Below are 13864 nucleotides of genomic sequence, written 5' to 3'. Positions count from 1 at the left end.
TCTCACCTTCCTGTGGTAGGTGGAAACAAAGTGGTCGGTCCCTAAGTTGATTAGCTCAATTTAACACTGTATCTCACTCAGCTTTCTGGCTGTCCACATCCCCCATCACAGCAATGCTGGATCAGACACAGCTGTTTCACCTTCGTTGGATAGTTTCCTGTATTGAGGAACCAGCTGGTACCTCATTGGATTTACTTTTTGGTTTGAAAACATCTCATGGTTATAGTTCCAAGGAAGCCTGTGTATCTGACTGCCTATTTTTCTTGTAGGACCTGGGACTGGAAGGAACATTCCTCAATGAAGTGCTCTACAAAAATGCAACTTTCCTCAACCTGGTGGATCCGATCTCCCATGACTTGCTGATGAGCCTAGCTAGAGATCTGCAGTGTCCCAAAAAGGTGAGCTGAGCCCTTCCCTCACTCTGTGGCATAGCACCAAGTAACTAGCTTATAGGGTTGCAGAGGGGAACAGAGATCTCTGCACAGGCTGGTGCCTGTGCAGGAAGAGAACCATCTTTTTCTTCCCAGGCCCTTTGCCATGTCTGATTACCATAACTCAGCATTACAACATAGAACGTGCTGTGTTGGAAGGGACCTTTAGAGGTCCTCTAGTCCAGTCCCACTGCAGTGATCAGGTTGCTCACAGCCTCATGAAGCCTGACTTCGAATGTCTCCAGGGATGGGGCTACCACCAGCTCTCTGGGCAATCTGTGCCAGTGTTTCACCACCCTCATTGTAAAAAATTTCTTCCTTAAAGATGCCCCCTATAGCCTCCCAGGTCTCTGAGTAAAGAACAGTGCCGTAGGAATATATTGCCACTCAGGGTTCAAGAAGCAAATATGTTACGTGCACAGTATCCCTGCTCTGCTCTGGCACTTCAGAAGAGGAGGAGAGCAGAGAAAAGAAAGGCAAGGCTGAGTGCAGACAGACATCACAGATACCTCTGTCCCACTGCAACACCAGCATCAACTTCTATTACCCTTTGCCACCGCAAACACTTGGATTTGCAATACATCCATTTGCTCCTCAGGTTTGGCAAGTGTCATGTTTGCTTTATAAGGAGAGCAACAGAGTGAATTTCTTTATTCAAAGAGGTATTAAGTACACACAGCTTAGAGCAAGCAGTGGTACCCTAAGGAATACACTAAATGTCTGGCATAGATTAGTGGCATTTCCAACCTTGTTCTGCCATCTCCTGAGGTTCTCTGATAACCGTTAACCAGTCAGGTTTCAATAGACAAACTAAATTTAGCCAAAATTCAATTATCATCATCAGGCTGCAAAGCAGCCTGAAAAAAATGAAAACCATGTTTTCAAATGTAGTTTTTGTGCATATCTTATGAAAATCTAAAAAGGACGGAGGTGAGTTGCAGCAGCAGTACCTCTTAACTGTATTTACTTGACCTCATGTCTAGCTGTTCTACCAGGCCATCTCCAGTCTCATCCTGTGCAGTGCCCTTCAAGAGAGGAAGCATGAGGGGACATTACCCTACTTCAGTACTCCAGCAGATATAACACCGCAAGTTTTATATACCTGCATATACCCCCTGCTCCTCTATCTTCATGCCTTACAGATGCACTGACACACGTACCATTATATAGGTAAGATTCTCCCCATTCCTAAAGAAGTTGTTGAGCACCTGAGCTTCCCCTCAAAGCCAACAGGAGTTAATTGAAGAGGTTGGAGAGACTCAGTACCCTACAGCACTAGCACCCTTCCCAGCACAAACATCAGCAGACCACATTCGCTCTCCAACCCTGGCTGAGCATTTGGTGGATCTAACTGCATTACAGGCAAGCAGGCTGAGTGTAAATCCCAGTCTGGCAGTGGAAATTAAATTAGTGAGGACATGGGAAGGAACAGGAGGGTACTTCTCAGTTGTGAGCCAACAAACACTTGCAGAATGGCAAGTTGTGCAGTTGTGCCAGCTTCTGTGCTGAAGCCTGGTGTGCACGTGCACCCACTTGGAAAGGTTTGTGTTGTAGGTGACAGCAGGGTGCCAGCTGCAGCCTTGCCAGCACAGCAGTAGATTAGAAGAAGGCACCTAACCCAAGGGCACAGGCCAGTCCCTGTGAGGTTCCGAGGGGGGCTGGGACAGGGATCCGGGGGTGCTCGGCTGAGCACTGAGCCTGGGATCCCTCTCCACTTGGCACAGCAAAACAGCCACATGCTGGCAGCGCATCCCTGAGGAGTTCAGCCGATTCAGTGACTGCTTAGGGAAGTCACAGTGCAGCTGTTGGCCCACAGTACAGCACTTTAACTGCTTGCAATAAAGAATAAATTAGCATATTCCCTGTCAGTTTTACTATTTGTTTACGTAGCAAATCCATAAATGCACATGTTGCACCACGATTGGAGGGTAAGGAATGAGAATGCAGGTGTCTGTCAGCATTTGGAAAACACGGCAGAGAGGGCAGCCTTCAGCAGCTGCCATCTGACACTCTGCTTCACCAGAGGAAGAGAGGTGCTGTTCAAAGTCACCGCGATAGAGAACGCGTGCAAGAGTAAGCCCAGGAAGGTTGCAACCACCTTGGTGCCATCTTTTCCTGATGTGTTACTGCAGGGCCTAGAAGGAACTGCTGGCATTGGGAAGCTCCCTAACTCAAACCTCCAGGAGGAGAATGGACTGCAAGGAAGTAAGATGGAATATGGGGAACTTGCTGGTTCCCTGTCCCAGCATCTCCCAGCTGGAGCACGGGGCAAAACAGAGTCAGGGTGCTGCTGCAGGAGGAGCAGGGGTGTCCCAGGGCACATCTCTCCCAGCAAGAAACACCTTGGGGATGGGGTAGGGGTGCTGACTGCTGAACTTTGCACATACCCAGTCCAAAGACAGTGTGCAGAGTTTGGGAAGCATGGCAACAAGGTACTTGATAGAAATTTAACATAGTCCTGTTGGCAGGTTGTCTGTGCAGCTGGGGACAAGTGCCGCTGAGGATACTGTAGTATTCAGTAGATCCCAGCAGTAAGGAGCTGGGACACCCATGCTGTCCCTACGCTGGGCTTCTTTGAAAGTGCAGATCTTCTGAAGGAAAAGATGTCGGGGATCCCTGCACAGAGACCTTCTTGCCACACCTGCCTTCGTGGGTGTTGCCTCACCTAGAGTCAGACTCCCTGCTACAGCTATAGAAAATAGCTGTCTTTTCTGAGTTCCCCTTGCTCCTAAGCAGGATGGGAAGTTGTAGCCCCTCTGGGCAGGAACGAGCAGGCTGGACTGGCGGCCCTTCCTGGCAGGGCAGAGCTGCCAGGAGATGGCATGTGGCAGAGGCATCTCAGGACTTGTCACAATCCCCCTTTAATCCTCTCTTCCTCTTCTCTCCTTTATACATGCCACTACTCCACTACCACCTCTGTTCCTTTCACATCTTCCTCTGTCCTCCCCCTCTCCTCCTGCTCAGCTGTGGTGCAGGCAGATTCTAAGCTGTCCTTTTGCTTTCAGGAATATGACCCTTGGAAATCCTCGGACAGGATTTGCAGGCAGCTGATTTACCACCTAACTCCACACTCGAAATGGCACCGGCATGGCATGCCCCGGAGGAAGTCCCAGGCATGGTAAGTAGCCTGGCAGGGCCGGCATGGATGGCCACAGAGGGGAATCTGCCAGGAGAAACTGTGCTGCAGCCAAACACCATCCCAGGCTGCCAGTACTGCCCTTCTCGGAGAAGGGTGGGTCTGAAAACCTGCATGTCAGCTGCTGCTCAGTCTCTTAGAAAACCTCAGCCAAATGATATAGGGTCAAGTACCAGCACCCCTCTCCTTGATCTGGGTTGCTACTTACTCCTTTTTATGTTGTCTTACAGTTTCTCAAGCTCTCCCAAATGCACCAAAATCAACCCTGCTGACTGCACAGTGCAGACTACCCTGCCAGCAGGGCTTGCGGGGTGCCTGGCCCGAGGAGCATGGCCAAAGCTGTCAGCTTGCAGAGACACACACCCCGTGCTGAGCTGAGCTGGCCCCTGGCTCTGCATCCCACTTTGTCCTTGTCTATCCCATTATAACTTCCCTGCCTGTGGGGAAAATCTCCCATTACAATGACTACCACAAGCCGATTACCGGATTCAGTAGGAACCACTTTGGGGTGGCTGGCAGGGGTGCCTCTCCTTCCCTACCCCCAACTTCTCTGCCAGGACCAGGAGAGAAACCAGAGACGGTGCAGAGCCTCACACAGGGAACCCACTCAAGGCACATCGGCCACGGACAGCTACCGCATGGCAGCTGCTTTCCACCACTACAGACATATTCAGACACCCACACTTGTTCTCTCCTTGACACTTGCTGGCTCTTCTAACCAGATAAAGAGCAATCCCTACTTCTTTTAAATCCACCCCTTCTTGTTTTCTTCAAGCAAAGCCTGTTACTGTGACACAGATCACCACCGCAGAAGAGAAGATAGAGAAGCGACCAAGAAAAGAGCTCATGTCAGCTCCATTAGCTCACAGGAATAAATGCAGGATTGGATAAAAAGAAATGCAAAATTGGCAGCACTCTGAGAATGGCCTTGGGCTTTCCTGAGACTTTCAGAGCCTTTGATGCATGTGCCAGCAAGTTTAAATCCGCCATGGGAATTGACGTTTCCATCATACCTTTCATTCTGAGAGACAGATCCTCAGTGCATCTTACAGAATAAAATCCCTAATACCAGGGACTGCACAGCCCAGGCAGAGCAGAGGACTACCTGCTGCAAACACGTCCCTTGTTAACAACACAGAGCAGGTCTGTGGCCAGAGGAAGAGCCCAAAGCCCACCCAGAGGGGTCAGGCCCAAAGTATTTGCCAGGTACAGAGCATCTGCAAGCACAAGCAAGGAGAGGGCAGCAAGACTGCGCAATGGAGGAAAACATAGGTCTAAAATGAGTGGCTCTTCCTGGCAGCTAGACACAGCTACAAGGTATTACATAAAGCACAAAATTTTGATTAAATATTAAGCAGCAGAGCTTCCTTTCTTAAGACAGGAGAGGAACTGTTTGCAGTCTGCAGCAAAAAGCGCCTACAGAGTTGGCATCTGAGGCTGCTGCAGGAAAAATGGATGTTGCCAGTAGCAGGAAGGCAAGAAATAGCTGCTTCACTTGGAGATATCAGGGCCTAATTTTGTGCAGCCAGGCTGTTTTTACCTGCCTCTGTCTGCTAGTGGGAGTATTTTATTGTAATCTCTGTCTCTGAACCTGTGCCCTTGGCTTGTGCCCTTCTTGCCTTCAAGGTCCCATAAAAAGCATGAGTGTAGCAGCAATACTTTGAAGAGAATTCTAAAAATCTAGTGGGGGTTTGGGCCACATTCAGAAACTGGATTTTCCTCTCATTTTTGTGGTCTCCTGGGCTTTGACTTCTGGCTTTCACAGAGCTGATGCAGGACCCTCTTCTTGTTCTCTTCTGAAATGTGATTTCCGTTTTCTGGCAGCATGTCAGATGGGTCCAGAAGAGAATTAACAAGCCCAGGCATACAGAAAGCTTAGAGCATCTGCCAGGCTTTAATTGCATTTGGGCTGTCATGGAGATGTGGTATGGGAGATGGAGAGGACCTGCAGTGCTGGAGCCAGATCTCGCATCAGGTGTTCCTCCCCGCCGCCAAATAGCAAACCAGTGGGTCAGACTGAGCTAACTGTAGTTACATCCCTATCTACTCTCAGTGGGACCCAAAACATCCAGCAGGTACAAACCTGAGCCACCCATGAACTGATAAGGCAGAAAGGGTAAGATACATTTCTTCAAGCACTCTTGTTTCTGTACACAGCAATTCCCGGACAGCTGGACCCGTAAACTCTATTAAGAGCTAATCATACCTCCACGAAGCAGAAATAGTCTTATGCTCGTGCTATAGAGCTCAAACAGATGCTAAATATTCACAAAACCTATTTCCATGACCACCTTAAACACTGCTGTATTCAACCCAGGGCTACAGTTGTGGGCTTTGACTCTGGGGGGCTTAAAATTCAAACCTAACAAGTTGGACTGTAAGATTTCCATAGCAGGGACCAGCATGGCTTCACTGCACAATTATATGTCCCTTCCCTTATATCCTAATGGGAATTCAGTTTTAGCACCACTTTACAGTTGTGTGGATCACTCATACTTAACGAGCAGAATACATTCTGGAGTGTTGTGTAACTCCAGCTTCAAGTTCTCATTAAACTGACATTTATAGTGTAAAGAGTAATGGATTAAGAAATGCTCTTTTCCACAGATACATGCTTTTCAGGCTATCAATACAAATTCTATGGTATTTTGACAGATGCAGAATTTTTTGATGTTATTAATTCTTGTTTTCAGAAATCTTGAGACGGTCTCAATTAAGCATTGCAGAAGAACTACATGTTCTAGTGCATGTGCCACCATCTGCATCCCTGAATCCACAGGGTGTGTTACTTGGAGGGCAAAGTCATATTGGACTGCAATTCAGAGTGGAAAGGAAGAAAGGTACCAGGTGACGGCAGCCTCATATTGCAATCAAGAAGCTGTGGATTGCAGCTGAATCTGAATCCACAAAACATGCAGGCAGTAAACACAGAATGATCTTTACAAGCGATGTGAAAAAAATCCCAGATTTTTCACACAGTAATTGGTTATGGAAGAGCAAAGGCAGCTGTGTGCATGGAGTTAATAACTCCAAAATTCTGTGCTCTGGGCTTTTTTAAAACTGTCTCACCACAGTTTTAATTTGCTCACCTGCGTAAACTTTGTCTTAGCTAATCCAAAGCTGGGTGGAGAATACAATATCCCTTCTGGGATCATTGCTCTGTTTCTATTATTGAAATCCATTGCTCAGACACTGCGACATTAGATGCACTTTTAAAATGCAATGAAAACACTCACGTCTAGAACACTGCTAGGAAACAGCTCTAAAGGGCTTCAAATTTCTTTTTTCCTTGAAAACATCACTCAAGGCTGCAGATGGCAGCTCTGGCAGATTAGATCCTAGCCTTCACATGGCATGAGGTGAATATTAACTGCAGCGTCAAGCCACCCTTATGCAACATTTTTTATTCCTGCTTTAGAGATAGGAGGCCACTTAAGTAAAGTCACTTGGCAATAGCCATTTGGGACTGAAGTAATGGAGGCTGGGTGGCAGATGGTAGTTAAAAGGAATCAGAAGAGACCTCGTGCCTTCATAACCCTCATGCAGTTGAAGGTCTGACAAGGATATATGCTCACACATGACATTTACAGTGAGAAAGTAGCATTATTCCCTGCTGTGCTAGGGTAGACCTAAATAATGTGAAGGTAAACCCAGAGGTCTTGGATGGATCAAGTGGCAGCAGCAGTAGGGCAAAGGGCTCATAGCTGTCTTGAACACACCTTCATGGACAGAGCCAAGACAACAGCAGATCCAGGAGGAGGAGAGGCACTCAGCTGCATCATCACCTATAGGCATCCATGTTCCACCCCAGCTGCAGAGGGAGGGTGGTAGGAGAGAGACAGCCTTTGTGCTCCCTTCTTTCCACAGTGAGGGATCTTCTCACAAAAGAGCTTGGGTGCAGGGATGAAGGTGTGACTAAGGTACTTCTCATGGAAGTGACCTGTTTGTGCACTGCCTCCATCTTTACAGAGGTGCTGGGCCCAGCCTCAGAAGAGCCTGGGCTGGGTTTAGTCTAGGTCAGTGCTTTTGAGGCTTCTCTTTCCTTTTTCTTGTCTCAGAGGCAGCTAAAGCCAGCCCTGCACAGCAGCACCCTGCACCACCGGGAAGCAAAGCAAGCAGATTATACTAAGCAGGCAATTAAAAAGCCTGGAGTCCATCCCCTAAATCACTGCTTAAAGCAGAGAAGCCATCCAAACATGCCTGTCATGAGGTTCTGTGCAAGGAAGAGCAGCCAAGAGATACCTAACTCGTGGCTAATTAGCCACTACTGGCAGTGCCTGTTAATGAAGGAAGGGATGCACAGTGACAGGAGTCTCTGGCATGAGAAAAAATTTCCATTTGGAGACAAATGGGAAAGTAAGAGGGAGAGAAAGCTGGTAATTCCCCAGAGAGACAGGCAGGGAGTAGTAGGCATCCCACATTACTGAAATCCTATCTGACTCTTACCATCTCCTCCCAGCATCTCTCCGTAGCATGGAGAAAAGAAAATAAGGCCGGGACTCCAGGAACCTGAACATCCTTGGGCTGAACAAGCTCCTGTAAACCCCTAAAACAAAGGTAACAAGTAGGCCAAGCACTGCCATGGCTGCTGCAAGTCCCACCAGAACAACAATCAGGAGCTACTACAGCCCTTCCCTGCAGCCACCGAAAAATTTGGCTGGTGAGCAAGAAATTGAAAGGATTCAGTGCTAATAAAAAAACCTCCACAAACGTGCTGAGCTCTCAGCTCCAGGGACTCAAAAGTAGCACCTGGACGAGGGTCTAAGGGGTAGGTCCCTTGGGACAGTCCTGGAGACAAACAACTCGCAATTAAATTCAGGTCTCCTGATTATTTCCTCTCAAGGTAGCTCTGAATTTGCTTATGTTAGCTGAGTTCCCAGGAGGCAGGAACAGTCACTGAGCCTTACATGGGGAGGGGAAGATTTTTATTCCAGAAAAAAGACAAAGGAGGTGCAAGATGGTTTCATCCCTTTTCCAGCCCACATTTCTTATTGACAGAGAACCTTCTTCCGACACCTGCAGGTCCCCCAGACCCCCACGCTCTCTGGACTGACTGTGGGTGGATCTTGCATGACCAGGCTCATGGTGAAGCCTGGAAACTGCTGGCTAATGCCCACTAAAGAACAGAGTTGGCACCTAGGGAAGGGATAAGTGGGAGAAAGTGCAGACACCAAGGAGGGAGTTGGGAATGATGCAAGGAACAGCAGGTTTCACATGACAAGCAAGTAGATGTAACTTAGATGATCTCTCATCCCTCAGGAAGGCTGGACTAGGCTTACAAGCAGGGCACTGATCCCTTATATACAGGAGGGTGGGCAGGGACCACTCCTCACCGGATGCTGCATCTAGGTCCAGGCAGTCATTGGGAGGACAGGCTGCTGATTGCCCTTGCTTCTCACTCAAAGTTGAACAGAATTTCTCACTTACAGCCACTTCCCAGCATCTGAGGGAGTGGGTTTTGTTTCCTCTTTAAGCTCGCTGCAGATAATACAAACACAATCTGCTTCCCTGCATCCAAGGTCCAGATCCTTGTTAGATGCAAATCCCCACAATTATAAATGTGCACACAGCACCAGTTGCAGTAGCACTAGGTTAATCCAGCCTCCAGTGCTTTACAGTCCTCTGCCCACAAGTCCTATGGGCGTCAAGAGCCACGTCGCTAAGTAGCTGTTTTGTCTCACACAATGAAAAAAAAAAGTTTCTGCAGCTGAAGCAATCTTTAAGCCTATTTTACTTGCAGAAAGTAGAGGATAATAGATGACCCATTTCCCTGGAAATAAACCTGGCATTTCCTCAGCTGCTGCAAGTGTCTGAGAGCTTGCCCCATGTATCATGCCCCTGCCCCAAAAAGAAAAAAGAGCTTAGCAAAGCTCCAAAAAAAATGCCAAGTGTCAGATAATTCAGAATAAAGTGTCTACCCACATCTCCCCATCCCTTTTCTGACAGCAGATCTATTTACCTCTAAAGCAATAGATGAGGAGTGGGCAGCTGTTCCCATTTAGCTGAACCTCTTGGAGCTGCACAGAAACAACAAGGAGGCAAGGAGGAGAGCTGATGGGGTTCACAGCACGCATAGCGTGTCAGAACTCATGCTTCAGCACTTACCAGAGAGCTGAGGGCCTGGCTGCAGCATTAGGAGCTATGTCCACCACAGCGAGGCTTCTACAGACACATCCCTACAAGAGGCATTTTTATAGGCAAGAGAACAACTTAAGCACAGAAGGAGTCCACGGAGCTGAGACAGGAGGCCCAGAGGCACCCTGGCAGGTACAGCAATGAGGGCAAAAGGAAGCAGCAAAAACACAGGAAAGGAAAGAAAAACAAGCCAGCAAAGGAGGAATGGAGGGCTCTGGCACAGGACAGGAGGCAGGAGGGTTTAAGCACATTCAGCCAGGAGCGGTCCAGTCTGGAGAATCAATTATGGGAAGATAATTTGTCTGCTTGATTAAAGCCTCCTTGGGGTATTGGCTTGTTGCTGGGGAGAGCAGCAGAAGGTACCTGCTCTGGTCAGAGCATGATCCGTGACTGATTACTGCAGTTCCTGCATAGCAGTCAACAGGAGGGAAGGCTTCGCGGGCAGAGACAGAACATATTGCTTTTGTCCTTCTGACATTTCCCCTCACTTATCACTGTCTGCACTCAGAGCCAAGTCACTCAGAAGGGGGCCCGAGGGCCGTCCAAACTTCCCCCCCGTTAAGAAAGCTGCTGTTGCAGACACAGCAGGAAAAACGGCACCTGAATGCGGAGGCCCGGCAGAGGGAGCGGTGCCGGCTCAGACATGCCCTCCAGTGGTCCCCACTCCAGACTGGTTCCCATCCCCATACCAAACTGGGACTGTGAAGGATTGTTCGCTGCAGCTTTACAACAGGAAGGTCAGAGGAGGCTTTGCACAGACTCGGGGTCCGGGTGGGCGGTGTTCCAATTTTACACCTCTGTACTCTGCCTCCTCCTCCTCAGGATCTGCCATGGGTTGACAGCACCGGGGAAGAACATTTCCAGGAGTCATGGGCTGCATTTGCACAATACAGGCACTGAAGTACTCGGAGGCTTGCTTGTGCGCTTCTTCATCCTGTATTCCCACTACACCCTCAACAAAGTCTTACTCTAAATCGATACAGGCCAGAGAAGGCTTTTGTCTCTTGTACCAGCCACCACTGGATATAAGGAACCATTTCCCCTGTGCAGCCAGGTTTACACTCTAGATTAATTTCTCTCTGACCAATATGAATGTACACCTCCCTCGTGCATTTGATGCTTGGGTTTGGTAGAACAAGTACAACAAATCAAACACCTAGATTAAATATCCAGCACAGCTAAAGGGATAATGTTGTGCCAGGGAAGACCTGAATCTCTTCCAGCTTTGAGGCCAATCCCTGGCCCCTAGATTTTGTACAAGCTGAACCTTCCTTTGTGGTAGATTGTGCTATACCACTGCCAGTGATTGGTGACAAACTGTTAAAAAAAAAAAAAAAGAAAAAAAAGCAGCACACATTGTTTTTCCATAAGAGCTGAAGAAATACAGCTCCCAGGCAGCCTGGGCTGATATCAAGCATCCCTTGGATTAGCAGGAAAAGAGGCACTAGCGCAGTGCCATCCAAACTGCAGCATGCACTGTTCACAACTCCTACTGCTAGTGCAACAGGCAAGAGAACTGCACCGTTGCTACTAGCAGTGTGGTTGATTAATTCTTCACAGTACTGTCTCTGGGGCTCTGATACTGGGGGGATGTCAAGTGCCATTTGGACAACTCGCTTTGTGCTTTCAAACCAATTACAATTCACCAGTACATCAGCCTCTGCTGTTTGACAGTACAGATAATCACTGCACCCCTTGCCCCTCCCACTGAGGAATAGTCTGGGTCATGTAAAGGGTAAACATTCAAGAAGTAATATTTAAGGCTCTTTTAAACATTCATAAGACTCTTTAAAACCATTAGGTGTGAATATAAGATTCTGTACTTTTATTACCTCTCTACTGTTAGAGGTCATTAGCTCAAATGCATACTTGCAGATAGAGCCTCACACAGTGAAGTCCCTTGGGAAGCACCAGACACAGTGAAGTAGCCTGGACAAAGCGCTACTAAGCCCAGAGCGGGAATTTGCAGGCCTGAGAATTGACAGGGCACGCCATGAGGTCTTTCCACCTCACACTCCTACCCAGAAGCACAACTGCAGGTTTGCCAGTGTTGAATGTGTCCGTGAAGGTCTGTTGCCTACACTGATACACATTCATTCACCTTTGTTATCACATGCTTATAGGGGGTTATTAAGGATTGAAATTTCCAGGATGTCATGAACTGCATATGTAAAGCAAAGCTACAGAGGCAGCATCACATCCTCCCCACAACTACAGAAGGGCCTGGCAACACTAAGGCTTGTAGGGACATTCTCACCTGCCATGGGAGCTCCTGCGGTGCTGCAGCCTCCTCCGAGGAAATTGCATGTCCCCATGTACCCATTGCTCTCAGGGACTGGCTGTGCCACAGGTATGCAGGACACTACAGAGAGCCAGATAGGAAGAGTGGGGACCTTCAAATTGGTGGTTAATTCTTAACCCACCCTGTTCCTCCCAAGCTCAAGGTACTTACAGACCCACTGAGCACATGATTAATGACACTAGTGGGGGTCCTACTAGGGCTCCCATATCCTTAAAGCTACATCCATCTGAAAGGACAGCAAAACTGATATACTCTAAGCGATGCGGTTCTCTTATGTTACACTATCACACACTCCTACTCAATCTTGCAACACATCCCCACCAGCTCCCACTTCTCACAGCACTCTCACAAACCCACAGGCCATCATAAAACTCCACATCTCACTCCCTTTGCATACCCAACAGCCCCACAGCACAGCTTTGCCTGCTGTACAGCTTGCCTACCTCCTCCTCACTCCACTTGCCAGGCAAACAGGAAAAGAAATGGCTGAAACCATCTCTCTAGATTTCCTTTAGTACCCTTACACCCTCCCCGCCTCCTCACAGTTGCAGCAGATCCCAGATGATCTGCTGACCACAGGGACCCAAATAGGCAGCCACTGGTGCTGCTTACTGACTAAGTGGTGCTTGGGAAGGCTTTTAAAGGGACATGCAGTAAATCCACTCCTGGAGTGCAGTTTGCCTATAGGTTGCTTTCCTGATAAAATAGCTATTTCTCCGTTTTTAACACTGCTCTCCTCTGCAGTAACCCCGCAGCACAGCCTGTTTACAACAGACCTTGGCATTCACCTGGAGAGGCTGCACACAAACAGCCTACACACAGTGCAAACCAGTGCACTTGGAGAGTTTGCTTACCTTGGTTACTTTTGCTTTCTATGCATGAGCGTCTGCACATGCACATACAGACAAACCCTCTGAAATGTGCCAGTGAAAGACACTTTAGCATCCTACGTTTAGCCAGTTCTGGCAAAGCTTATGTGTAAGTGCTGAGAACATACAGGGAAGCCCTAGGACACAGTCTGCCCTGAGGCATGGTCCAAACCTTGTACTTGTTTCCCCAAGGAGCTTCATTAACCCTTTGCTTAATGTTCTAGCACATGTTCTTAATGATGAGTTTTCCCCTGTCCCAAATACCTCTCGCTTGGGTGAGAGATGGATGAGAATGGCCCCCTTAATGATCTCTCTCTCTCCCCCTTTCCATCATTAGCCTGAAGACCAGCCTGCAGAAGAAGGTGAGCCAGGACTCCATGGATTTGTCAGGGATCCCCTTGACCATGCGGGATGTCCACCGCATGGCCTACTACCTGCAGAACAATGGGGACCACCTCACCTCTGTGGACCTGAGCTTCACCGAGCTGAACGATGACATGGTGCGCCTGCTGCTGCCCTTCCTCTGGGCACTACCCAAGCTCACTCACCTTTCCCTCAATGGCAACCGACTGACGCGAGCGACCATGAAGGAGCTGACTGACACCATGAAGGACATGAACAAGTTCCCTTGCCTGGCCTGGGTTGACCTCGGCAACAACGTGGACGTCTCCTCCATGCCGCAGCCATTGCTTGTGGGCCTGCGCAAGCGCCTCAGCCAGCAGACCACGCTGCCTACCATCTATGAGGCACTTGACTGCGACTCGGAGATCTCCAGCGGGCATGAGGGCAGCGAGCCAGAGAATGAAGCTGCAGGAAGCACCCCGCCACGTGCTTTTTCTCAGCAGGGCTGCGAGAGGTGACTGGACAACAGGCCAGCGCTGGCACACTAAATCTGTCCCAAGGAGAAGTCTTGAATACAAACATCAAGCAGAGGGCCAGCTTTACCGGCTTCCTTTGGTTCTTTTCTCTCGCCTTCCCTGACATCTCCCCC

The 13864-nt window shown here is 48.7% G+C and overlaps 1 protein-coding gene across 1 annotated transcript; it reads left to right on the top strand.

The window, feature by feature from the left end:
• Positions 1 to 269: 269 nt before the first annotated feature.
• Positions 270 to 13864, top strand: LRRC75B (leucine rich repeat containing 75B; the record flags this gene model as incomplete). Its single annotated transcript, XM_009877824.1, has 3 exons — positions 270 to 398; positions 3437 to 3549; positions 13211 to 13864. Coding segments are annotated over 3 exons (765 nt in total), but the record flags the coding sequence as incomplete, so codon positions are not given.

The sequence above is a fragment of the Apaloderma vittatum genome, unplaced genomic scaffold (genome assembly GCF_000703405.1).
Source record: "Apaloderma vittatum isolate BGI_N311 unplaced genomic scaffold, ASM70340v1 scaffold31871, whole genome shotgun sequence".
NCBI lineage: Eukaryota > Metazoa > Chordata > Aves > Trogoniformes > Trogonidae > Apaloderma > Apaloderma vittatum.
This window is presented reverse-complemented; position numbering and strand designations above follow the sequence as displayed.